The 27578-nt window shown below is 49.4% G+C and overlaps 1 protein-coding gene across 1 annotated transcript in view; it reads left to right on the top strand.

Moving 5' to 3' along the window:
• The window catches only part of LOC123764807 (Golgi resident protein GCP60), a 171223-nt gene that overhangs the window by 34038 nt on the left and 109607 nt on the right, over positions 1-27578 (top strand). The window contains exon 4 of the mRNA XM_045752979.2: positions 8739-8843. Coding sequence (XP_045608935.1) covers positions 8739-8843 — 105 coding nt within the window. The remainder of the gene's footprint in view (positions 1-8738; positions 8844-27578) is intronic.

Genomic DNA, 27578 nt, shown 5'->3' with positions numbered 1-27578 from the left:
AGGTTTGTATGTTTGCAGCCTTCTCCACCTTTTCTGGCAAAGAATGAGATGGCTGCTTGCCAGAGCGGCCCTTGGGTCATTGATGCTTGGTTGGTTCGGCCGGGGGTGCATCATGTGTTGTGTCCGGTTGCGGCTCTTTACTGATACCTGTGCGCCTCGGCTGGGGTGGCTGGGGATGCCTTTTGGGTTGATCCAGTTTCCCTCGTTCCCTGTTCCAGGGCTCGGGTCTCTCGGGTTGTCTGCAGGGTTATTAAGTCTAGCCAGCCTACGGTCTATCCTCATGCCCATGACGTTTTGGAAGTTTGCAGCTTTGGCTGCTGTGTTCGGTAACATGTTTTTTGCTCATATTCGGGCGAGTAGATTTTGGAGATCAAACAGGATCCTGGTCGCCCGTTATTTGGTGAACGTGCCTGTTCCTGGGCGTTCTTATGTTGCTTTGGGTCGCAGGTTGCAGCCAGTTGTCTCGACTTCGCATTGAGGAGTTTGTGGCGGCCGCCTCCTGGGTATGTCCCTTTTTTCCTTCTCTTTGGGTATGTAGCTCCAGGGAGCCGTAGGAGCTCCCCACAGAAAACCAGCGTTGAATGTAATGAAATGCCATTTTCTGTGGGGAGCCCCTACGGCTCACTGGAGCTTATCGGGCTAATGTATGTTATATTAGACCGGGACATTAGCTAAGGAGTTCAGACCTACCAGGGACCAGCGCCAGAACCTGGCCCCTTCAGAGAGGTTTCAGGGAGCAATGGCCCTGGAAAACCCCTTGTGGTTGGGATTTTCCTTATCTGCCATCGACTAGGGTTAGGCACCCAGAAAGGTAGGCATAACAAAACAAACCCCACATGGTAAAAACTAAAACAAAAACCGAACATAGAGGTAGAAACTCCCTACAATCACAAGGAAACAAGCAAACATCACACTTTACTGCCGCGCCGATTGTCCGCGCAGCCCTCCCCGCCCCGGGAGGGGGAGGGGGAAGCCCCGGACCTACTGCGCTGGCTGCCAAGCTCCAGTTCGTTCGCTAATGTCAACCGGGATTGACGCTTCTCTGGCCTCAATTTCCTAGGCGGTGTTTGCCTTGTGTGGCGTTCACTGCCGTGTGTTGTGTTGTGCGGTGGCCAGGAGTACTTCATCAGTGCCAGGGCTGCATGTGCTTAGTGGCTGACTTCCCTAAGCGCCCTGTGAGTACTGCCCTTGCGTAACAGGGTTATCTTCCCTGGGGCGTTCGGGAACCATTCCCGTAGAGGTTCTTGCTGCTCGGCATTTGCCTCGCCCTTGGGGCTTGGGGCCCTTGTTTGGCCCTGGGTAGGGATTGGTATTGTGCTGGTTAGGGCATCAAGGTGTTGCGCAGCCTGCCACCTAAGCGGCGGCCGGTTTCTGTTGCCTCTGGAGACGGTGTACTTTTGCGGGGTTTTTCTTTTGTTTTTCATTTTTCATGCCTGGTGGGGGTCTGCCTAAGGTGGTTATAGTTCCACTGGCAGTGTTTGGCGGCCCTCTGCTAGGCCCCCGTGATTGTGCACGTCTCAGGGGTTTTCAGTACTATAATCTACCCTCTTGTTATGTTAGGGTTTCTTAACCGGTTAGCAACACCTTGCCCGGGCTTCCCGTAGTTGTTTCCCTACGGGCCCTGGAAACCCCTGTCTGGGCTCGGGGAACCATTGAATGTGTCTTCCGGGTTCCACCCCGTCTTGTACGGGATTGTTGGTTGCTGTTCCCTTGTCTCCGGGTGACAGTCGCCATTTTTACCTCCGTCATGCTGCCTGTTGGGTCACTGACACCTTGACCCGGAGTCTTGCGAGAGATTCTCTGCTTGTTCTCCAGTACTCTCCTGATGTTATTACTGTTCAGAGTACAGGCGGCATCCGTGTTGCAAGCTTGGTTTGGTTGCTGCAACATGCTAGGTTGGTTTCCCACTCGAATGCCCCGTGGCCGCCCCGGTTGGTTAGGTGCTGTTCGCCCCTTTCCCTCCATGTTTCTGGCTCCGGACCGTCTGCGGGTTTCGGGGTCAGGGCGGGGTTTTTAGTTGCGGCAGAGACTCGGGCGGTTTTCGGGGGCTGCCTCGTTCGGGTTGGGGACGGAGGTTTGAGCCTGTGCCTCCTGCCAAGGCTTCTGGGTCTTACCAGCAGCCCTTTCTTGTTGCCTTTCCCATGGACTCTTGCTTTTCTTTAAGGGCGGAGGGCTTGGAGGACGGCTCTGCCCCGGGGCCTCTGTTGTTGGTTCCTGGGGCTGTGGGGGATGCCTGCTAGCAGTTCTGGGGCGGTTTTGCCCCTGCCGGGGTTTTTCTGCTGTTGGGCGACGTTTTTCGCCCATCCAGTCTGCTAGCTTCCCACATTTGCTGGCGTGTTTTTGTGTATTTAGCGTCAGTCACAGCCCCTGCTGGCGGCCATTTTCGTCTGCCGGTTTCACGGCGTGGCCACCAGGGTGGCGTTGCGGTTTGTTTACATGCGTTTGGGTGTGCGAGCGAGCGTCTCGGGTGAGTTTTCAAAAATTTTTCAGGGTTTTTGTTCTCCTGTTGTTGTTTCTTTGTTTTTCTGGTGTTTTCTTGCCGTTGCCTGTTCCTTTGGGAACGTTTGGGTGTTGATTTTACAACGGGTTTTCCAATTTTTCTGTTTTGGGTCTGAGCCTTTGGGTTTAGGCTCAGTGCCCCTGGCTGGTATGCTTGCTCCCACACCTTGTCCCTCGGTTTTTGGTCTGTTGGGACCGTTTTCCCAGGGGGTTCTGCTGGGGGCTGTGCTTTGCCTTTCAGTGGTGTACTCCGCCGGCAAATGTGGTGGTTTGGGCTCCCCCTAGTTCGATTCTGGGTTCCTTTGGGTTCCTTGGTTTCGTTCTGGAGGTTTCTTCCTCTTGGGCCCCCTTTTGTGGGTTCAGGGGACTTTGTTTCCTCGTGTGACCCGGTTCTGCCTTCTGGGGTTCCGGGGTCTTCCTGGCTTGCAGACTGATCTTTTTGGGTCTTGGCACGTGTTGTGGTTGTGCTGGGACTTTGCGGTTTTGCTGTCAAGGTGGGCCTTTTGATGCAGTTTTGTGCCTTCTTTGCCTGGCCGGCGTGGTGCTCTCTGCCCACTAGTCAGCGACTTGTACTTTTACAATATATGTCCTCGCCTAGTTGTGCTTGCGGGGGTTGAGCTCTGGCTCTTTGGTCCCGCCTCTCAACTGTCTATCAACAGGTGTATAGGTTCCTGTGCCTATTGGGCTCTATCATGTCTACATGTGACATTGTATGGGGATCAGCCTTGTTACTTGTGTGTGGAGTCCCATTACTTCCTAGTGCTTTCCCGTTCCCATTACTTCCTAGTGCTTTCCCGTTCCCATTCTGACACAAAAATAAAAAAAAAAAAATATATCTTTGTGGCTCTTTTGGGTACTGTTTCCTCCTGTGTCCCCTAGTGCGTGTGCCCCTTGTGTTACTTAGCCTGTCCTTCTCAACCCTGTCGATTCCCTTGGGTATCTTGAATGTGGTGATCAGGAGCCGGTCGGCCGAGCGGACAGCACGCTGGATTTGTGATCCTGTGGTCCTGGGTTCGATCCCAGGCGCCGGCGAGAAACAATGGGCAGAGTTTCTTTCACCCTATGCCCCTGTTACCTAGCAGTAAAATAGGTACCTGGGTGTTAGTCAGCTGTCACGGGCTGCTTCCTGGGGGTGGAGGCCTGGTCGAGGACCGGGCCGCGGGGACACTAAAGCCCCGAAATCATCTCAAGATAACCTCAAGAAGATCAGGTCTCCCCTCACTCTTCGTCTTCCAGCGAAGTGTGGTTTAATTTCCGTAGTCTCTCCTCTTGACTTGGGTAGTGTACTTTTTCTTTCGGAAGGGGTTCTGTTCCCTTCTCTGTTGATTGGGCGCTGGGGGAGCAGCTTGCTCTGTTGCCTCTCGCATGGTCCCGCTGTTGGTGGGCGCTTTGTGTTGTCTTCCGGCCTCTGCTGGCGTCGGAGGACGGCTTCTCCCCCTTCGGGGGTTCAGAGCTGGCGGGGTGGGCTTCTTCCCCTGCGCTTTTGTCATTTCCTCTTCGTGAGTGCGTGGGGCGTGGTCGATCCGCCCCATCCTTCTGGGGTTCGCGTCTGCTCTTTGCAGTCATGAGCTTTTCCCGTCTGCAGTTCTTCTGGACTTCTTCGGTCTGCGCCCTAGATCCTATGCCTTCCTCGGAGGACTGTTGTCTCCTGTTCGGATTCTGTTGGGGCAGGGTGCCTGGATGGTGGCCCTGGTCCTCCAGGTCACTTCTTGGCACGTTCCTCTCCAGTTTTTCTGGGACTAGCACGGTTGGTGGTGGGCCTTCAGGCTTGCTGCTTTTGTTGCCTTCCCTATTTTGTAATGGGCACTTCGTATACTTTTTGCATCTTTACCGGATCTTAGTGCCCTGTCCGAGTCTGAGATTCGGTGTCTGGCCTACCTCGACGACTGGCTGGTATGGGGTCCCAGTCAGTCCGCTTGTCTGCTCGCCAGGGGATGGTTCTTTCCAGATCGCTGGTTTTGGTTTCCTGATGATCTGGAGGTTTTTCCATCTGTTTCCGTCCCGGGTTCGGACCTGGGCCTTGTTTAAGGCTCTTGGGCCCTTCATTGTCTTCCCTCCAGAAGTGTTACTGCGGCTGTGGTCCCGCCTTCGGCTGTTCAGGAGGAGGTCCCGGGTTGCTCAGCGGTTGCTTGAGCGGTTGTGTGGGGGTCTGCACTTCGGCGTGCTTGTCTGCCTGCGGAGTCGGGTTTGGCTACGGCGTCTGTTGGTTCCTGCGGAGACTCCCCTTCCGCCTCTTGCATTCATTGGGGTCCTCCAGGATCTTGTGTTGGTACTGCGTCACCAGCTTCCTCTTGGGGTTTTCGGGGTTCCGTGCCTTGGCACCTCCCCGAGCCTTCGCTCGATGTGTTCACGGACGGGTCGTCTCTCGGCTGGGGCTTTGTGACCAGTGCTCACCAGGTCGGCCGTGGTTGATGGAGTCTGTCTGTCCGTCGGGCTCACTGCACGGTTCAGGTGTTCATGGCTGTCTGGTTTGCGCTTCGGAGGGTTTGGGGCACTAGGTACTCTACCATTCAGCTCTGTTCGGACTGTTCTCTGGTGGTTCTTGCCAGAACCACAGGGGTTTGGCTAACCGTGAGGTTCGTGTCCGGGGTGTGTTCTGCGTCCTGGCGGACATCTGTCTCGGTTCGTTCCTCTTCGTGGGTTGGCCAGTCGTCGCCAATTCGTTTTGTTGGCTCTGTCGGGCATATGGACTCCTGGCCATGGACGTCTTCGGGTCAGCGTGGTCTAGGCGTCGCCCATTTTGTGGCGCCCTTTCCCAGCTGCGAGGACTTCACGGTGGATGCTTTCGGCAGGACTGGTCGAGGTGGGGAGTACCTGTTCCTCTTCTCCCGGTCCAGTTGTTGCTTCGGATTCTGGCTCGGTTGCAGCCCATTCCCACGAGAACAGTCCTTATGGTTCCATGGTGGCCGGCCCGGCCTTCTTTTTAGACGCTGCTTGATAGGGGTCCATACCCGGGGCATTTTTCCTGAGGCTCCGCCTCTTTCAGCAGGCCGAATCGGTCCTGTCCGTGACTGGTTCGGCCTTCTCCTTGGCTCTTCGCATCTGGTATTTTGACGCGGGTATCACCATCTCTATGGTGTTCAGGTGGCTTTGTTGACTGTGTCCCACCTGCGAGCTTCGTCTTGGCGACAGTATGACGTTTCATACGTTTTCTCGTGTTTTGTTTCCCCTCCGACCTGCTCATGCGTCGCCTGAGCCATCCTGGTCCTTGTTCAGGGTGCCTTCTTTCTTCCCCTCAGTTTGTGGGAGCCCCTTCGGTTCAGTTTCCTGTTCTTTGGTACTGGTGGTAGCTTTATAGGTGTGCAGCCTTTCTCTGTACTGGCGCCGGTCGAGACGGCTGCTTTCCGGAGGGGTTCTTGGGGTATTGGTACTTGATTGGTTTGGCCGGGGTGTGTGTCCTGTGTTGTCCAGTTGTGCTTTTTGCTGTTGCCGGCGTACTGTGTCTGGGGATGCGCTGTGGTTGATCCGGTTTCTTCGTTTCCCGTTTTCAGGGCTCGGGTCTCCCATGTCGTCCGCAGTGTTTTCATTCTTCCAGCCTGTGGTCTGTCTTTGCGCCCGTGCTGTTCAGACGTTTGCAGCTTTTGCTGCTGTGTTGGTGACGTCTCGGGCTCATTTCGGGCGCAGGGATTTGTGGGTCGCACAGGTTCTTGGCCGCCCATCCTTATGCGCGTCTGCTCTTGGGCGTTCTTGTTGCCTTGGGTCGCAGGTTTGCGACTGGTTGTCTTGGCTTTGCGTTGCAGAGTTTGTGGCGGCCGCCTCCCGGGTTAGCCCTTTCTTTTCCTTCTCTTTGGGTATGAAGCTCCAGGGAGCCGTAGGGGCTCCCCACAGAAAACCAGCGTTGAATGTAATGAAACGCCATTTTCTGGGTGAGCCCCGGAGGCTCCCTGGCAACCCTCCCTCCCACCGGTCGGCAGTTTTTTCGCGTTGGTTGAAGCTTAGCTTCCGAACTGGAGCTTGGCAGCCGGCGCGGTAGGTCCGGGGCTTCCCCCTCCCCCTCCCGGGGCGGGGAGGGCTGCGCGGACGATTGGCGCGGCAGTAAAGTGTGATGTTTGCTTGTTTGCTTGTTTCCTTGTGATTGTAGGGAGTTTCTACCTCTATGTTCGGTTTTTGTTTTAGTTTTTACCATGTGGGGTTTGTTTTGTTATGCCTACCTTTCTGGGTGCCTAACCCCGGTCGATGGCAGATAAGGAAAACCCCAACCACAAGGGGTTTTCCAGGGCCATTGCTCCCTGAAACCTCTCTGAAGGGGCCAGGTTCTGGCGCTGGTCCCTGGTAGGTCTGAACTCCATAGCTCATGTCTCGGTCTAATATAAAGTACATTAGCCCGATAAGCTCCAGGGAGCCTCCGGGGCTCACCCAGAAAATAGCGTTTCATTACATTCAATGCTGTTTTTTTTTTTTAACCACCGTGCTGTGCTGAGTTTATTGTAATTACCTAAGTGTAGTTACAGGATGAGAGTACGCTCGTGGTGTCTCGTCTCCCCAGCACTCTTTGTCATATAATGCTTTGAAATTACTGACGGTTTTAGCCTCCACCACCTTCTCACTTAACTTGTTCCAACCGTCTACCACTCTGTTTACAAAAGTGAATTTTCATAGATTTCTCCGGCAGCTTTGTTTCGTTAGTTTAAATCTATGACCTCTTGTTTTTGAAGTTCCGGGTCTCAGGAATTCTTCCCTATCAATTTTATCGATTCCTGTTACTATTTTGAATGTAGTGATCATATCGCCTCTTTTTCTTTTATCTTCTAGTTTTTGCATATTTAATGCCTCTAACCTCTCCTCGTAGCTCTTGTCCTTCAGTTCTGGGAGTCACTTAGTGGCATGTCGTTGCACCTTTTCCAGTTTGTTAATGTGCTTCTTAAGATATGGGCACCATACAACCGCTGCATATTCCAGCTTTGGTCTAATAAAAGTCATGAACAATTTCTTTAGTATTTCTCCATCCATGTATTTAAAAGCAATTCTGAGGTTAGAAAGTGTAGCATAAGCTCCTCGCACAATGTTCTTAATGTAATAAGAATAATAACAAACTCTGCTTTCAGACAACACTCGGCTCCCTTGTTTAAATCCCTTAACTTGCTAAATATTAACTCCCTCCACACATTCTCTTGTGTCAACTACATTTACAAAACCCTGTTCTTAAATACAAACCTTGCTCTGAAACTCTCCCTGGACAGATGTAATAGGACCCATTATCACCACACCAGAAATAAATATCTCTTTGATATCCCCAGGGTCAAATTTAATCTGTGTAAACACTCTATGCAAATAAAGGGACCCAGTCTATGGAACTCACTCCCTAGTGAATTGAAAAGCTGTCAAACTTTTGCCTCATTTAAAAACAAAAACAAAAAGTACCTACTGTAATTTCATCTTCGTAGTTTCCTACACTGAGCTTTAAATTTGCTCTGTATCTAGTGTTACCCAATCTCCCAATCTTTATGTACTTAATCCAAACAACTTTATCATTGTGTTCATTGCTGTCTTCTTTTATGTGCTAGCCATATGCTGTATTGTGCCTGCTAAGTTTTGTTAAAGTACCATTCAAGCTGTCATTGCAATCATTCTCAGCTACCTATGTGCTTTATTATACCTACAATTTTTCTCTCATCTTTTATTTTTTTCATGCTATGTAACTGTTATAATTTTTATAAATTTTGCAAGTATTTGCCTACTTATAAGTTTCTTAGATTAAGGACCTGCCCGAAACGCTGCGCGTACTAGTGGCTTTACAAGAATGTAATTACTATGCTATGTATCCTCACAATCTCAATGTACCTTCTTGTATATATATAAATAAATAAATAAATGTGGTCCTCAGGTGACAGTTTTCTATCTAGAACCACCCCTAGATCCCTTTCTTTGTCAGAATTCTTTAAAGATTTCTCACATAATTTATAGGTTGTGTGGGGTATATAATTTATTATAATTTACTTTTACAGAATAATGACATTTTCTTTAATATAAACACCAAGTAGAGAGTAGACTTTATTTGGAGATAACATTTTAACTGTTAGGGCTTTATCAAATTGGATAATTTATGAGTATGAAAATTCTTATTTGGGAAGTAATCAAATTGACAATATTTCCACAGAACTTAACGAGTCTTCATATCAAACTCTCATAAATGCCATATCTATCACAAAATAAAAAAAAATTGAGTCTTAGTTCGTATTATAACTCATAGCTTCTGCATCAAGTAATCACATGTTGTAAAAACACTCATGATTTATTAGGAGAGAAGAGGAGGAGAGGGAGAGGGAAGAGGAAGAAAGAAGAAAAATCGAGGAGGAAGAGCAGAAGAAAGAGGAGGAAGAGAGAAGAAAACAGGAGGAGACCAAGTAAGTAATGTTTTGCATATACTGTTTCATGTATTTTCACTAATTCTGGTTAATAGAATATTCATTCATACACCATTTCTGATTATAGACACCTTCATTAAATCTAACCTTTTACGTACAGTATTTCCTATTGGGAACTGCATTACATAAAATAATAAGCAGTTTGTTTATTTTGTATGTGAAAACTGTTCATATGCTAAGTTTATAATGGTTCTTGCTTAACCCCTAAACTGTGCAAAACTTCATATGAAGTGTGACATTGAGCTTAGTTTTTTAAATTTTCTGAAACTCTTTCAAATGTTTTGTGCATAGTCTACTTGGCAAAAGCTCCAACTTTGTCTAAATAATACCAGTGTAACTTGAAAAACAAGAAAATATAAAATAATTATAAAATTGAATATTGAAAACTTCAGATTTTTAAATCATCTACAAAAATATAAAATATCACCAATTGTTCATTTGGTGTTATTATGCTCTCAGAATAGCATATGATCTTCATTTTCATATATTTAGAATATAGGTTTTCAGTATAGTTTACTGTAAACAAAGTTTGTCAATATGGCATTTTAAATATGCACAAATTTAGACAACAAAAATGTATGACTCCAAACGTTTAGAGTTTATGAAAAATTAATGCTATAGGGATTGTAGAACAGACAGCTGTGCACACTACAGTATATGTAAAAATGGTGAGAATCGGTCAGAAACTAGATTTTTGGATACTGAAGTAAGTTGAACACACAGAGATCACACTAACGTGATGCATCAAATGAACAAATCCACAAGGGCCGTGACGAGGATTCGAACCTGCGTCCAGGAGCATCCCAGACACTGCCTTAATCGACTGAGCTACGACATGGGATGCTCCCGGACGCAGGTTCGAATCCTCGTCACGGCCCTTGTGGATTTGTTCAAGTAAGTTGAAATTCTAGTTATAGATATACTGTAATTGAAGTTCAAGTTATCGACAATGAATATGGCAGTTCTAATTCATAAATTTACTTGTATGTTTTAATAAACATTGTTTAGCATTCGTACTCGAATATATGAAAGTTGTAGGTCAATATGTGTTGAAATGAAGTCAAGAAAAAACAACCCCCAAAAACAAAATATAGGAATAATTATAATAATTTAGGAGATATATTTAGGGTATTCTTTATATAAGTAAAAAAGCCCTAATCATCAAAACAACCTAAAAAAATAAGAAAAATAGGGTTTGAAATCTGTGACAAACTCTGCCAAAAAAATTCAGTCTCAAGTTCTGAGAGTTGTAACTGATTTATTTGTTGAGCAATTTATTTCTGTCTTCCCATAAGTAGGGACAGGTATGTAAAGGTTACAGGATGTAACCTTTACATACTTTCCAGGATGTAACTTTTACATTCTCTCCAGGATGTAACAAATTCAAATTACAACAAATTCAAATAATAAACAAAGGAGGAAAAAAACTGAAAACCTAAAAAAAAAAAATCCTTTACAAATTTTTTTTTTTTGGGGGGGGGGAGTCCCTACTGCTCCCTGGAGCTTATCGGGCTAATATACTTTATATTAGACTGGGACATTAGCTATGGAGTTCAGACCTACCAGGGACCAGCTCCAGAACCTGGCCCCTTCAGAGAAGTTTCAGGGAGCAATGGCCCTGGAAAATGCCCCCTGTGGTTGGAGTTTTTCCTTATCTGCCATTAACTGGGGTTAGGCACCTAGAAAGGTAGACATAACAAAACAAACCCCACATGGTAAGAAACTAAAACAAAAAACTGTTCAGAGAGGTAGAAACTCCATACAATCCAAAGGAAACAAGCAAACATTACACTTTACTGCTGCCCCGCTCGTCCGCACAGCCCTCCTCTCCCCAAGAGGGGGAGGGGGCCCTCGGACCTCAATGTGCCGGCTGCCTAGCACTCCAACCGGGACAGACGCTTCTTTGGTCTCAAATTCCTCAGCGGTGTTTGCCTGTGTGGCGTTCTCTGCTGTCTTGTCGTGGTGTGTGGTGGCCAGGAGTACTTCATCAGTGCCGGGGCTGCATGCGCTTAGAGGGCTTCCTTCCCTAAGCACCCCTGTGAGTACTGCCCCTGCGTGTCAGAGTTATCTTCCCTGGGGAGTTCGGGAACCACTTCCGTAGGGGGGTTCTTGCTGCTTGGCATTTGCCTCGCTCTTGGGGCCAGCTGGGGCTTGGGGCCCCTTGTTTGGCCTTGGGTTGGGAGTGGTGGTGTGCTGATTAGGACATCAAGGTGTTGCACAACCTGCTATCTATGCGGCGAAGAGTTCCTGTTGCCTCTGGGGACGGGGTGTACTTTGGCTGGGTTTTTCTTTTTTGTTTTTTGTTTGCCTGGAGGGGGTCTGCCTTGTGGGACTATAGTTCTGCTGATACTGTTTTGGTGGCACTCTGCTAGGCCCCCGTGCTTGTACACGTCACTAGGGTTTCAGTGTTGTCATCTACCTGTTGTTAGTTTGGGTGTTCAACCGGTTAGCAACACCTTGCCCAGGCTTCCCGCAGTTGTTACCCTACGGGCCCTGGAAAACCCTGTCGGGGCTCGGTGGACCCATGGATGCATCTCCCGAGTTCCAGCCTGCCTTGTGCGGGTTTGAAGGTTGTTGTGTGCCCTTGTCTCAGGGTGACCGTCGCCTGTTTTGCCTCCGTCATGCCGCCTGTTGGGTCAATGACACCTTTGACCCGGAGTCTTGCGAGATGTGTTCTCTGCTTGTACTCCAGTTTTACTCTGATGATGTTGCTCTTAGGGTACAGGCAGCATCCGCGTTGCATGTTAGGTTTAGGTTACTACAACACGCTAGGTTGGTTTCCCACCCGGATGCCCCGAGGCTGCCCCACTTTGGTTTTCGGGACTCAGACCTGGGGGCATTAGTTGCTTCGACTTTGGCTCCTTCCGCGCTCCCTGGTCCTTCCCCTGTTGTTCATCCTGCACCTACCCCTCCCTTCCCCATGTCCAGCTCCGAAACGTCTGAGGGTTTCAGATTTGGCTCGGCATTTAGTTGGTAATGAGACTCAGCCGGCTTCGGGAGCTGTCCCATTCAGGTTGGAGATGGAGGTATTTGAGCCGGTTCCTCCTGCCCTCTTCTTGTCTGCCTTTCCCCTGGACTCTGCCTTTTCTTTAGGGATAGAGGGTTTGAAAGACAGCTCTGCTCCGGGTCCCGACTTGGGGGATCTCGGGGCTGGGGAGAAGTTGACCTGGGGGCCTTGGGCCCCCTTTGACCCCGCTTGAGTGCTTTTGCCTTCCTCACAGGGCTTATTGTTGCTGGGGGAGGGGTTTTCTTACCCCCCTTCCCTGTATGAGTATGATTGGTGTTCGACTTCTCCCGGGGATTGGTTCCGGGCCCCTTTGGGTACCTCGGCTCTATCTTTCTTTAGGTTTTCTACTTCTCATATCTCCGCGAAGGAAACTCGGGAGACTCTTGCTACATATCTCTTGTGAGACCCGGTTTATGCCTCTGTGATGTACCTGTCCTCTTTTGAGTTTGGTTCTTTTTCCCGCTTTTGGGTGCATTTCGAGGTTCCGGATTCTTCCTGGCTGGCAGACTGAACATTCTTTTTGTTGGGCGCCTGGCATGGGTTCTGTCGGGCCCGCACGCTTGATTGGCGTGAAACTTCTATAGATCTGCAGGTTTACCTGGGGGGCGAGTTTGAGCACCTTAATGAGTGCTTGTTTGCCCCCGTGCTTTCTTGGGATGTTGGCCTTTTCCAGCTTCACGTGTAGGTTCCTCTTCTTTCTGCATCGTTGGTTGCTGAGGATTTGCACGCCCGTGGACATTCGGCTGCGTTCTTACGTTTCTTTTCCCTTCCTGTCTTCTGCCTGGAAGCTGTCTTCTGCCTGGCTTGAGGAGGATGTGGAAGCGTTGAGTGCTGGGCCTTGGTCTGGGGGGCTGACTTCGGCAGCTAGTGCGGTGGCTGCATTGTTGTAGCTCTTTGCGCCTATCCTGAAGGAGGCGGTGTCTCTGTTTTCTGTGGGAAGCTTCTACAGTTCCCTGGAGCTTATCGGGCTAATGTATGTTATATTAGACCGGGACATTAGCTATGGAGTTCAGACCTACCAGGGACCAGCACCAGAACCTAGCCCCTTCAGAGAGGTTTCAGGGAGCAATGGCCCTGGAAATCCAAATTGTGGTTGGGGTTTTTTCCTTATCTGCCATTGACCGGGGATAGGCACCCAGAAAGGTAGGCATAACAAAACAAATCCCACATGGTAAGAAACTAAAACAAAAAAATGAACAAAGAGGTAGAAACTCCCTACAATCCCAAGGAAACAAGCAAACATCTCACTTTACTGCCGCGCCGATTGTACGCTGTGACAGTAACGCGTTGGTGTTCGGCTGTTCAAAAGCTAGGGGTATGGCCTCGTCACATATAGAAAAAAAAATAGAAAATCTGGAACTTCGTCTGTGGTAAGGTAAGGAGAAGACACACAAAAAACAAGTAAATTTTAAAAATGAAATTTTAATTATGTTAAAGAAAGCAAAACATAAATAAAATGGACACACAAATTCGTATAATAAAAGCAATCAAAATAATAAGAATAATTAAATGGTAAAATGAAAAGTTACGTTAAGACAAATGAACAAATAACAAGAGTATGGCAAACAATGGAAATAGGTGCCGGAATATTGGCTTCAAGCTATCACTTCTCTTAGTACACGTAAGCCTGGGGCTTTAGTCTACCAACGAGACGTGTTAACCTGTCGAAAGCACGGAATATTCTGAAGACTGAGGTCGTGGCGGCCCCAGACATCAAGTAGTATGGTGGGTGGAGTGCAGTTGCAGCTAGACCCGTAGCCAATCAGCGATGAGCCGGCAACAAGACAGGTAGTTTGGCGGTTTGAGGTGGAGCAGGTGTTCCTGGCTGCATACGTTTTGCGCTCTGGCAAACCTTGCTGGTGTTGTCGTTGTTGGATTTTTCTTCTATACTTGTTTTATATAGATGTTTATATCGACGTCTTTTGGAGGGAAGAGCAGGCTCAGTCTCTTGAAGGAGATTATCGTCACAACTCTCCCCCGAAGCCTGCGGTTCTGGAAGAAGTACGTCGTTATGTGGTGGAGTAATAGATGGAGTCGCTTCTACTTCATAAACTCTGGAGAGATCATGGGCTAAGATGTTGTCGGAATCTTGGTATAGCGTGTCTCCAGGTGGATTTTCTGCAGTTAGCAAGCCCATATTAGAAGACGTTGAGATGAGAAGTGGGCGTGCTGCAGGAGGTGTAGGGTGGTGTGGTCCGTGTTGATGGTGGACCGAGCACTTTTCAGGTGTGGAGTGAAGTGCTGGAGCTTCAGGATGATGAAGAGTAGCTCCTTGCCAATTGTTCCGTAGTTCCTTGTAGCAGTAGTCGCTGACAGGTGTATTCTCCTCGCCTCGTTGCTGCATCACGACACCACCAACGTCGGTACCACTGGCGTCGACATGGAGGATGAAGGGCTTATCTGATGAACTGACGAGGTGAGAGTGGAATTAGAATAGGGCAAAGGAGCACGATTATTATCCTGAAAGTATTTGGGAAGATCATTAAGGATTTCGGAATTAGAAAGCGCTGACTCCTTGTCAGTGCTTTCGGGAGGAGAAGCTGGGAAGGTCTCACTGTGGATGTAGGGTTCTGTGAAGGTAGAATAATTTATTAGGACAGTGGGAGGAGTACCATTATATTGCTTCAGGAGGTTGACGTGGCACTGCTGGGTCTTCCGCCGCCTATCTGGAGTCTATGACGTAGTTGTTGTTATTTCTGCACTCTTTGACGCGGTAGGGTCCTGAAAACCTGTTTTGTAAAGGTGAACCTGGGATAGGGAAGTATACTAGAATGAAGTCTCCTGGCTTAAATTTTCGTACTTTGCTGGTCTGGTCGTAATGAGTCTTCATCCTCTCTTGGGCTTTCAATAGATTATCATGGGCAAAACGGTGGACTCTCTCTAGAATGTGTTGAAGGTTTTGAAGAAACTGGGGCACATTCTGATGCTCACTGAAGGTGGCATCTCGGAGAGAGTCTTTGAAAGCCTTAAGGGGAGTACGGCACTTACGGCCGTAGAGCATCTCATAAGGAGATACTCCTAGGGACTCATTGGGAAGACTTCTGTAAATACACATTATAAGGTCGATTTGCTTATCCCAATCCTTAGAGGTTTCACTACAAAACTTTTTCAAGAGTGCTTTGATAGTCTGATGACTACGTTCAAGAGAACCCTGTGAAGCAGGATGATAGGGGCTGGACAATACCTGTTTGATGTTGAACTCCTCCAGTGTCCTTTTGAAGAGATCACTGGTGAAGTTGGTACCACAGTCGCTCTGAATCTCCCTGGGAAATCCGTATTGAGTGAAGATCTTCAATAGATGTTTTACAACCGTAGCAGCCGTGATGTTCTTCACTGGAACTGCTATGGGAAATCTGGTGGTAGGACACAGGATGGTTAGGATGTAGGCGTTACCTGAACTGGTCCGAGGTAAAGGACCAACACAGTCTATTATGAGTCTGTGGAAAGGTTCCGCAGGCACCTGTATGGGAATCAGTGGCGCTCTGGGAATGGAGATGTTCGGTTTGCCTGCCATCTGACATGTATGACACTGTTTTACGTACTGTTTGACGCTATTTACCATACCTGGCCAGTAGTAGTCTTGACGAATTCCATGGTAAGTCTTGTTGAAGCCGTAGTGGGAGAGTGCTCCGTGGGCCAGGTGTAGAATAGTGGGCCGCAGGCTGGTAGGAATCACAAGTTGTTCGATGTTGGCCCAATCGTCCTCCTCCTTCAGTTTACTGGGTCTATATCTGCGGTAGAGCAAGTCGTTCTCTAGGAAGAACCCAGGAATACTGTCGGGTTGAGTCTCAGCCTGGAAAAACAATGGTGTTAAAGTAAGATCTTCCCTCTGCAACTTACGGAACTCCAACTGGGTCAGATGCGGGGGTAGTTTCTGAGGGTCTTGAGGGACAGCGGTAGCAGTAGAGTCAGCTGGCTGTGGACGTGCGGCTTGTGCACGGGTGGTCACGAGAACCGGAGGAGAAACTTCATCACTCTCTTGAACCTCTGCTGGAACATACGCTAGAATAGGGTTTATTGGCACAGAGTTACACACCTGGGGTTTGTCCATGACGATCAGGTTGGTCGGTTGCAGGTCTTCTGCCAAGTCGTTGCCTAGGAGAAGTTGCACTCCAGGCATGGGAAAAGGCTTTTCCCTGACGGCGACTTGGACTTCTCCGTTCACGTAGGGACAATCCAGGTGGACTCTGGCGAGAGGGTATGGAGTGGTAGCAGTGAGGTCAGTGATGAAGACAGTTTCTCCGGTGTAGGCGATGTTGGGCACAGCCGACTTCAAGATGATCGATTGAAGAGCCGCTGTGTCCCTCAAGATCTTCAATTTGAAACGTCCCTCCGGATTTGAACCGTTGGCAGAGACAGTTCCAGTATACAGGTGGTTACTGAAAAGAGAAAGATCATTAACATTAACACCAACATTCATCACAGGCTTACCGGACTTAGGAGGAGTTGGTTTGGGTTTTTGTGGGTCAGTGGTTCCCTTGTATTGAGACTTACCACACTTGTCTATGGTATGTCCATAGAGTCTACAATACTTGCAGTATAATTGCGAGCCAGCTTGATCGGTGTTCACTTTCTCGTAACTGTACCACGACTTCTTACTGGAGGATGGTTCGGGTGTCAGCCGGTGGATGAGGCTGTAAGTGTCAGCCGACTTAGCACACTTCAGGTAGTCGGTTTCTTCTTTATCTGCTAAGTAGAGACGGACAGGAGGCGGCACACGCCTCAAGAATTCTTCAACTAGCATCAGGTTGACGAGTTCTGTAAAAGTAGAGACATGTGCTGCTTCCAGCCATTTCATGAAATACCTCCGTTTTGTGTTAGCAAACTCGAGGAAGGTAGTGGTACTTGCCTTCAGGTGGTCACGGAATTTCCTTCTATAACTTTCTGTGGAAAGGAGGTAGGCGTCCAACACTGCTTGTTTCAGAGTGTGGTAGTCATTCTCAGACGCCAAAGTACTGAGTGTGACTGCAGCTCTACCTGTAAGATGGACTCTGAGAAGTGTGGCCCATTGGTCGACAGGCCAACTGAGTTGATTAGCAAGGGTTTCAAAGGTGGTGAAAAACACATCAACTTCTGCTTCTACAAAGGATGGCATTAACTTACTTGCATGTGATATATTAAAACTGATGGGAAGATTGGCAGTAGCTTGCTGGCGTTGAGTGAAGTGTGAAGTTTCCAAGGCGATTTCGCGTTGACGACACTCTAGAGCCAGAGTCGCTTGTTGCTTGTCATGTTCGCGTTGCATCTCCAACTCGCGTTGTTTGGTTTCAAGCTGTACGCGTTCCCGCTCCTGGAGTGTTTCAAGCTGTACGCGTTCCCGCTCCTGGAGCATTGCAACCTCACGTTCCTGGAGGGCGAGTTCACGTTCCTTGTGGGCGATTTCACGTTCGTGTTCGTCCTTTCGTATGGCAGCCGCTTCTCTTTGTTGTTCGAGGGCTTCCCTTTGCTGTTCGTGGGCTTCCCTTTGCTGTTCGCGGGCTTCCCTTTGCTGCTCACGTTCAATCTTGGCCAGCTCTAGTTTGAGTTTCATCGTCGCCAAATCAGTTTTATCTGCAATATAGTAAGTTTCATGAGTTTCAGAGTCTATCTTACCTTGCTCTAAGAAATGATCCAGCAACAGATTGTATATTTCACTCTTGTTGGCTTGGTAGGGAACTGTTAGCTGATACTCATGTGCAAGAGTTTGTAATTCAGTCTTCTTGGCATGACTTAAAGTCCCTATTGCACCTGCTGGATCTGCACGGAAAGCTTGGAGACGAAACATGGTGAAATTAGCAAATAAAGGTACAACGAATATTCAGTTATAGTGAATGTCAGAAACAGGACAACGTGGCAACTGGTACCTATCCTGTGGGATCTTTAACAATTAAAGTTAAGTACAAGGTGTTAAATGATTAATTTAAATCAAGGGCGCAGGAAATCTTGTACCCGGTACTCATGTAAGAGGATAAGGGCAAGAAAATCCTACTAACAAATGAAACAGTTTCGAAAACAAATGAAACAGTTAATTGCCTCAAAAGTAAAATTGGTAGTCCAAGGATGTAGGCATACCTTGCCGAGTCTCTATAGGACATAAAGCAAGTTTTTCCTACTGAATTTAATATGATACTTACAGAATTAGCAAACTTTTGTGCTCTGAAAAAGTAAGCTAATTCCCTACCGTTGTATGTATCATCATCTCTGACTGACGTGTAGGGGTGCGAGGTGTCAACTGGTGACGAGAACTGCTGCTGAGGTCCCAATTCAGCAACTAAAGTTCAAGCTAGAGGAACTATGGCCCTCTTTGTCCTCCTACAGTCAGATTGCAGAAGATTGGGTGCACTTGACCCGGGGCAGACCACAGTACCAGGGTACCAATATGATGATCTGTCAAAAATGAGAAATATCCAAGGGACAAAGATGGTAAACACGAGTAATAACACGGAGGGAAAGATGACCAATTAAGAGTATGACTGAGGCCTACAGTCACCACGTAATCCAAAGTTGTCTCACCTTCACCATATGTTACTCTCGCAATGCACAATACACCGCACCATATCAAAAATGAAATTGAATATAAAAAATAGTAAAAACTACGTTAACAAAGTTAAATACGCTTACCATAAATTACCACTTGGCACCAGTACCTGAGGGAAGCTCCTAGGACAGGCCCCCATATAATATGTGACGGTAACGCGTTGGTGTTCGGCTGTTCAAAAGCTAGGGGTATGGCCTCGTCACATATAGAAAAAAAAATAGAAAATCTGGAACTTCGTCTGTGGTAAGGTAAGGAGAAGACACACAAAAGACAAGTAAATTTTAACAATGAAATTTTAATTACGTTAAAGAAAGCAAAGCATAAATAAAATGGACACACAAATTCGTATAATAAAAGCAATCAAAATAATAAGAATAATTAAATGGTAAAATGAAAAGTTACGTTAAGACAAATGAACAAATAACAAGAGTATGGCAAACAATGGAAATAGGTGCCGGAATATTGGCTTCAAGCTATCACTTCTCTTAGTACACGTAAGCCTGGGGCTTTAGTCTACCAACGAGACGTGTTAACCTGTCGAAAGCACGGAATATTCTGAAGACTGAGGTCGTGGCGGCCCCAGACATCAAGTAGTATGGTGGGTGGAGTGCAGTTGCAGCTAGATCCGTAGCCAATCAGCGATGAGCCGGCAACAAGACAGGTAGTTTGGCGGTTTGAGGTGGAGCAGGTGTTCCTGGCTGCATACGTTTTGCGCTCTGGCAAACCTTGCTGGTATTGTCGTTGTTGGATTTTTCTTCTATACTTGTTTTATATAGATGTTTATATCGACGTCTTTTGGAGGGAAGAGCAGGCTCAATCTCTTGAAGGAGATTATCGTCACAACGCGCAGCCCTCCCCGCCCCGAGAGGGGGAGGGAGGGGATCCCAGACATCCCCGCACCGGCTGCCTAGCATCAATTTGTAAGCTAATGTCAACCAGGACAGACGCTTCTCTGGCCTCAGTTTCGTGTTTGTCTTCGTGGCGCTCACTGCTGTGTTTTTGTGTTGTGCGGTGGCCAGGTGTTCCTCATCAGTACCGGGGCTGAATGCGCTTAGGGGCTTCCTTCCCTAAGCCCTCTGTGAGTATTGCCCCTGCGTGACAGGGTTATCTTCCCTGGGCGTTAGGGAATCATTCCCGTAGAGGTTCTTGCTGCTCGGCATTTGTCTCTCCCTTGGGGCCAGCTTGGGCTTGGGGCCCTTGTTTGGCCCTGGGAAGGGACTGGTATTGTGCTGGTTACTGCGTCAAGGTGTTGGGCGACCTGCTACCTATGTGGCGGCTGGTTCCTGTTGCCTCTGGGGACAGTGTACTTCTGCGGGGTTTTTCTTTTGTTTTTATTTTACTTTGTCTGGTGGGGGGTCTGCCTAGTGTGGCTATAGCTCCACTAGTAGTGTTTGGTGGCCCTCTGCTAGGCCCCCATGATTGTACACGTCGCAGGGGTTTTCAGTGTTGTTCTCTACCCCCCTTGTTATTTTTGGGTGTTTAACCGGTTAGCGACACCTTGCCCGGGCTTCCCGTAGTTGTTACCACTACGGGCCCTGGAAACCACTGTCGGGGCTCGGTGGACCATTGAATGTGTCTTCCGGATCCCAACCCGTCTTGTGCGGGATCGTTGGTTGCTGTGCCCTTGTCTCCGGGTGACAGTCGCCACTTTTTACCTCCGTCATGTTGCCTGTTGGGTCACTGACACCTTGACCCAGAGTCTTGCGAGAGAGAGATTCTCTGCTTGTTCTCCAGTACTCTCCTGATGTTATTACTGTTCAGCGTACAGGTGGCATCAGTGTTGCAAGCTAGGTTAGGTTGCTGCAACACGCTAGGTTGGTTTCCCACTCGGATGCCCCGAGGCCGCCCCGTTTTGGTTAGGTGCTGTTCGCCCCTTTTCCTCCCTGTTCCCGGCTCCTGACCGTCTGCGGGTTTCGGGGTCGGGGCGGGATCTAGCTGGGGTCGAGACTCGGGAGGTTTTCAGGGGCTGCCCTGTTCGTGTTGGGAACGGAGGTTTTCTAGCCTATTCCTCCTGCCATGGCTTCTGGGGCTGACCAGTGGCCCTTTTCTTGCTGCCTTTCTTACGGACTCTTAACTTTTCTTTAAGGGCGGAGGGCTTGGAGGACGGCTCTGCCCCGGGGCCTCTGTTGCGGGTTCCTGGGGCTGTGGGGCATGCCTGCTAGCTGTTCTGGGGCAGTTTGCCCCTGTCTGGGTTTTCTACTTCTGGGCTGAGTTTTTCGCCCATCCAGTCTGCTTGCTTCCCACTGTTGCTGGCGTGTTTTCGTATCTTTTGCGTCCGTCACAACCCTCTGTTTTGGTGGCCATTTTCTTCTGCCGGTTTCCCGGCTTGGCCACCAGGGCGGTGTTGCAGTTTGTTTACATGCGCCTGGGTGTGCGAGCGAGCGTCTTGGGTGAGTTTTTCACCTCCTTTCAGGGGTTTTATTCTCCTGTTGTTGTTTCTTTGCTTTTCTGGTGTTTTCTGCCCGCTTCCTGTTCCTTTGGGAATGATTGAGTGTTGATTTTACACTGGGTTTTCCGTTTTGTCTGTTTTGGGTCTGGGCCCTTGGGTTTGGGCTCAGTGTCCCTGTCTGTTATGCTTGCTCCCACACCTTGTCCCTCGATTTTTCAGTCTGTTTTGACCGTTTCCCTGGGGGTTCTGTCTGGGGCTGTGCTTTGCCTTTCTGTGGTGTATCTCCGCCGGCAAATGTGGTGGTTTGGGCTCTCCCTGGTTCGATTCCGGGTTCCTTTGGGTTCTTTGGTTTTGTTCTGGAGGTTTCTTCCTCTTGGGGCCCCTTTGTGGGTTCAGGGGGCTTTGTTTCCTCGTGTGTGACTCGGTTCTGGCTTCTGGGGTTCCGGGGTCTTCCTGGCTTGCAGACTGATCTTTTTGGGTCTTGGCACGTGTTGTGGCCGTGCTGGGACTTTAAGGTTTTGTTGTCGAGGTGGGCCTTTTGATGCAGTTTTGTGCCTTCTTTGCCTGGCCGGCATGTGCTCTGCCCACTGGTCGGCGGCTTGTAATTTTCTCTTCACGTGTATATGTGTGTGTGTGTGTGTGTACACATGTGCATGTACATGTGTACACTGTGTGTGTGTAATTACCTAAGTGTAATTACCTATGTGTAGTTACAGGATGAGAGCTACGCTCGTGGTGTCCCGTCTTCCCAGCACTCTGTCATATAACGCTTTGAAACTACTGACGGTCTTGGCCTCCACCACCTTCTCACCTAACTTGTTCCATCCTTGTAGCCCAGTTGAGCTACTCGTGGCCTGGTTGGGTTCCAATTGGGCTCCTTGTCTTCGCTTCGTTGGCCGGTTATGTTGTCGCTGCTTACTCTTTTGGTTCCTGTCCCGTGTGATGGGTTGTTTGTTCTAATTAGCAGTTCCCTAGGGCTGCGTTTTGTTTGGCTACTTTTCTTGTGCAGTAGTCCTAGTTGGTGCCTTCCTGCAGAGCGGGTTGTGCGGTTCAGCCAGCATGTCCTGCGCGTGCGCCATGGGAGTTTGTTTTGGTCTGGGCGGTGTGTTTCAGTGCTGGTGTTTTGTGCCCTTTTTTCTCAGGTGCTTTGCCTCTCGCTCTTCTCCCTTCTGCGGTATGTGCCCCGTCACTCCGAGGGTGTCCTGGATTACAGCTGTGGGGAGGACGCTGAGGTTTTCCCTGTGTCATGGGTGTGGGCCTCCTCCTTCGCCTCTACCCTGCTCTCCTGCGTGTCCGGCTCTGACTTCTTCACCTGGCAGTGCTCCCGGGATCTTCTTGGCACTGTTGGGTCGTGTCATGTTCATGCCTCTGTTCGACAGGTGAGTTTCTGCGATCTGGCATCTTTCAGCCAGGCGCTGGATGCGGAGATACTTTTATACCTGTCTTTATTTAGGTATATTTATGTACAGATTTGAGACTGTCGGCACACCGGTGACTCCCTTTTCAGCCCTTCCAGTCCCACTCATAGGCATGTCCAACCCATGCTAGAGTCATTCAGGGGACCCACCTCTTTCGTGTTATGAGGTGTGTGGGTTGTGGTGCTGGTTATGTACTCACCTGGTTGGGCTCGCTTGGTTGTGTTTGCGGGGTTTGACCAAAGAGCTCTGGCTCTTTGGTCCTGTCTATATGGAAGAACATGCGAGATAGTACCAGTGGAGAGCAGTGGTGCTATAGGCACAATCGGGGAACACTGTATAAACATCAGAGGTCTGCGCATGTTCAACGTCCTACCTGCGAGCATAAGACATTGCCGGTACATCTGTGGACATCTTCCAGAGAACACTAACCTGTTTTCTAATAGAGGTTCCGGACCAACCTGGCTGTGGTGGGTATGTGGGCCTGTGAGCCACTCCCAGCAACAGCCTGGTGGATCAACCTCTCACTAGTCAAGCCTAGCCTCGGGCCGGGCCTGGGTAGTAAATGAACTCCCAGAACCCCATCAAGCGGGTATCGAGCAGGTATCTCCGCCATCGGTCGCCTGGTGTGCAGGTTCCTGGGCCTGCTGGGCTCTGTCGTGTCTCCATTGGCCCTGTCGGGGGTCGGCGTGGAGTCTGCTTGCACCGTTCTCTGCCTTCGCAGAGACAAGTTGCTACATACATGTTGCATGTTGCGTGTGGTGCATGTTGCTGCTGCACGTGTGCATTGGTAACATGTTTTGCGGTGGCGTGTCCTTGTTCCTGTGTCAGTTTGTGGTGTGACACTTTGCTGCTGTTTTCTGCCTAGGGTTTGCGTGTTGGGGTTTGCCTGTGTTATTTTTCGTGGTCTTCGGGTCCCTGTCTTGGCCCTTCCATGTGGGTGGGGTTCTGTCCACGCCTGATTGTCCACCCCTTGTTGTGTTTCCTGGGGTTTGAGCTTTGGCTCTTTCGTCCTGCCTCTCCCCTGTCGCTTCCCTGGCATCTCCTTTGCTCGGTTTTGCCTGTACTTGCTGCTGTATGGGGGGGAGTCAGTTTCCGCCGCTTCCCTTCCTTGTGTGTTCCCTTTGTTTCCTCCTCTGCCGCAGGGGTTTTCTTCGTGCGTTCCTTGGCTTCTTGGGCGTTCCTTCAGCCTGTGTCATATGGTGCGCTTATGTGTCTTGATCTGTTTTTGTTGCTCGTACCCATTGGTTCGGGTACTGGTCTGGTGGCAACCCTTACACCTTCTTCGGTTTTCCTGGCTTGCCCTGCCTGTTGGCTTTTCCGGGTCTTGCAATGTCTCGCGTCTGACCCGTCGTTTCTGATCTCCTGGCGGGCTTGCTCGCATTGGGGAACTCTCTGTTTGGAAGATGTTCCATCTCCTTATTTGCCGGCTTGGGCTTCTTTGGTGGTCGCGCCCGAGATCTTCCCGCGGCTCCACCTCTTCCTGGGCTCGGATGAGCCTTGTCGGGGCTGATTACGTTCTGCCTCACGTGTCTCGCCTCCAGTTGGTGGTCTGGTGGCTTCGTTGTTGGTGTCCCACCTGCGTGCTTCTTCTTTGCAGCAGTATGGGGTATTTTGGTGGTCCTTCCTTTTCCTCCTGTTCCTTCTTGGGTAGCTGCGGTTGTTAGCGTCGGCTTGGGTTTTCTGGTGGGGGTTGGGGGCCATCGTCTTGCCACATACTGTTGCCTCGTTTCGTGCGGCACTGGCGGAGCTGCTTCGGCTTGCTTTTGGTCTTGGTGTTGCTTCTGCACCGTTAGTAAGCTGTCTCGTGCGTTGTTTCACCTCCGGCCTGTTCGTGCACCGCTTGCACCGTCCAGGTCTCTGGTCAGCGTGCTCTGTCTTCTCCTCAGTTGGTGGTGCCCCTTCGGTTCAGGTTTGTTTTTCGGCGGCTTTTTCCTGTTGGCATTTGCCTCTGGGAGTTGGGTCGCTGGGCCCAACTCCGCAGGGGTTGGCAACTCCGCAGGGGTTGGCAACTGGGCCCAACTCCGCAGGCAACTCTCCTCCGCAGGGGTTTCTGCTCCTTCGGTCTTGGCGTTTTGGTTGTTCGGTAGCAGCTGTCTCCATCTTTTCAGGCACGGGATGGGGCTGCTGCGTTCCAGAAGGGTCCTTGGTTTGTTGGTGCTTGGTTGGTCAGGCCGGGGGTGCGTCGTGTTTTGTGTTAAGCGGCGGCCCTCTGCTGTTATTTGTGTGCCGTGGCCTCTATGTTTGGGGCGCGCTTTGAATTGATCCGGTTCCGTTCTTCCCTGTTTGCGGGTGAAGGTGTCTCGGGTTGTCCACCGTGTTATTGTGGCTAGCCTGCCTATGTTCTTTCCCCATCCCCGTGGCATTCGTGGCTTCACTGCTCTTGCTGCCATCTGGGCGGCGTGTCCTTGTTGTCATTCGGGCACGGATCTTTTGGTGATCGAACAGGAGCCTAGTTGCTCGTTGTTTTGTGTTGTTCCTGGGCCCTTTCAGGGCTGTGTCGCCTTGGGTTGGCGTTTGCATCCGGTTGTCTCGCTTCCGTTGAGGGGTGCGTGGTGTTACCTTACCTTACCTTACCTTGAGGTTACCTTGAGGTGCTTCCGGGGCTTAGTGTCCCCGCGGCCCGGTCGTCGACCAATCCTCCTGGTTGCTGGATTGATCAACCAAGCTGTTGGATGCAGCTGTTTGCAGCCTTGAGGTATGAGTCACAGCCTGGTTGATCAGGTATCCTTTGGAGGTGTTTGTCAAGTTCTCTCTTGAACACTGTGAGGGGTCTGCCAGTTATGCCCCTTATGTGTAGTGGATGCGTGTTGAACAGTCTCGGGCCTCTGATGTTGATAGTTCTCTCTCAGAGAACCTGTTGCACCTCTGCTTTTCAATGGGGGTATTTTGCACATCCTGCCACGCCTTCTGGTCTCATGTGATGTTATTTCTATGTGCAGGTTTGGGACCAGCCCCTCAATTATTTTCCACGTTTAGATTATTATGTATCTCTTCCGCCTGCGCTCGTGGTGTCCGCCTCCCGGTTCCGTCCCTCTGACCTTCCTCTGTGGGTAGTTAGCTCTGGGGAGCCGACGGGGCTCCCCCCAGAAAACCAGCGTTGAATGTAATGAAACGCCATTTTTTGCATACCTGGTTGATACCTGGTTGATGGGGTTCTGGGAGTTCTTCTACTCCCCAAGCCCGGCCCGAGGCCAGGCTTGACTTGTGAGAGTTTGGTCCACCAGGCTGTTGCTTGGAGCGGCCCGCAGGCCCACATACCCACCACAGCCCGGTTGGTGTGGCACTCCTTGGAGGAATAAATCTAGTTTCCTCTTGAAAATATCCACGGTTGTTCCGGCAATATTTCTTATGCTTGCTGGGAGGACGTTGAACAACCGCGGACCTCTGATGTTTATACAGTGTTCTCTGATTGTGCCTATGGCACCTCTGCTCTTCACTGGTTCTATTCTACATTTTCTTCCATATCGTTTACTCCAGTACGTTGTTATTTTACTGTGTAGATTTGGTACTTGGCCCTCCAGTATCTTCCAGGTGTATATTATTTGATATCTCTCTCGTCTTCTCTCTAGTGAGTACATTTGGAGGGCTTTGAGACGATCCCAATAATTTAGGTGCTTTATTGCGTCTATGCGTGCCGTATATGTTCTCTGTATTCCCTCTATTTCAGCAATCTCTCCTGCTCTGAAGGGGAAGTGAGTACTGAACAGTACTCAAGACGGGACAACACAAGTGACTTGAAGAGTACAACCATTGTGATGGGATCCCTGGATTTGAAAGTTCTCGTAATCCATCCTATCATTTTTCTGGCTGTCGCAATATTTGCTTGGTTATGCTCCTTAAACGTTAGGTCGTCAGACATTATTATTCCCAAATCCTTTACATGCTGTTTTCCTACTATGGGTACATTTGATTGTGTTTTGTACTCTGTATTATGTTTAACCCTTAAACTGCGCAACGCGCCTGCAGGCTCGCGTCTGGTTTGCGCAACGCGCCTCCAGGTATTTTGATTTTTCACGTTCCATTCAAAACTGGCGCGCGGTGACGCGGGTATGGTATGGGTGGGTGGGGGCCCCAGTGATCGTCCGCCATCTTAAAAAAAAATCCCAGCATGCCCTGCGGCCGTGGGGAGCCTCAGTTTCACGGCAGCAACCATGTCTGACGCATCCTCTACGAGCTCCCGCTCCACGGTGACCCGCGGTCATGGAAAACGACTCTCTGAGGAGGAAATACGCGATATTTTGTATGATGACGGTGCTCTGGATGATGACCTGGACTATGATCCAGATAAAGACCTAACTCAGAGATCTGATACGAGTGAGGAAGAGACAGAATTGGAAGATGTGGCGAGTGTGTGGGGTACTCGTGCCTCGCCCGGCCTGCCTCGCCGCCCTGGGTCAACACCGTTATCATCACCACCATCATGTATGTCCCCAGACGCTAGTAGTTTATTCAGTGATAGTACATGTGACGAATCTTTCTCGGGCTTCAGTGACATTGGCTCCGATACGAGTAGTGTGGACGACCCGAGTACGAGCAGTGGTGGTGTTACCAGGCGGGGTTTTGCTACCTCAGCAACACGCCGCGGCAGGCGGCAGCGTGCCTCACAGCATGTGGACAACGACAGTGGCCCCTCAACATTCATTTATTCGTGGTAGGTCTACAGTACGTAAATCTGCCTCAGCGCCTAGCATACCCTCACGCAGCTCCAGCAGAAGCAGCGGACGACGTAGCCGTAGTTTTGGTGCTCGTGGTGGTGTTGGCCGTGGTGTTGGCGCCAACACCAAACCCCCTGGTGTACTTGTGTGGGAGGATTGCACCACATTTGCCCCTCAAATACCAACATTTGATGATAGCGATTTTGGTGTTACACCATTATTCCCATATACTGGTGATGATATGGCAGACATGGAATATTTTCAGGCATATTTTGACAATGTATTCATGGCGCATCTTGTGACTGAGACAAACAGGTTCGCTCACAGCCTCATAGACGAAGGCACTTTACCTGCCTCACGGCTCACACGATGGAAGGACACGACAATCGACGAAATGTACGTGTTTCTGGCACTCACCATGATGATGAAGCACTCTGAGAAAGCTGTCATCCAGGAATATTGGAGCAAAGACAGCCTTGTTCCATCGCCTGTGTTCAACCGGTACATGTCGCGTGATAGGTATCTCTTGATTCTCAGGTGCCTGCATTTCGAGAATAATGCAAATGAGGACAGACACGACAGACTGTGGAAAGTACGGAAGATGTTCAGTGACATGAGAGGGAAGTTCAGGGATTATTTTGTACCTGGACAGAATGTGGTTATTGACGAGTCGCTTGTACTGTTCAAGGGGCGACTGGCATTCAAACAGTACATTCCATCAAAGCGGC

The sequence above is a fragment of the Procambarus clarkii genome, chromosome 48 (genome assembly GCF_040958095.1).
Source record: "Procambarus clarkii isolate CNS0578487 chromosome 48, FALCON_Pclarkii_2.0, whole genome shotgun sequence".
In the NCBI taxonomy this organism is placed as follows: Eukaryota; Metazoa; Arthropoda; class Malacostraca; order Decapoda; family Cambaridae; genus Procambarus; species Procambarus clarkii.
This window is presented reverse-complemented; position numbering and strand designations above follow the sequence as displayed.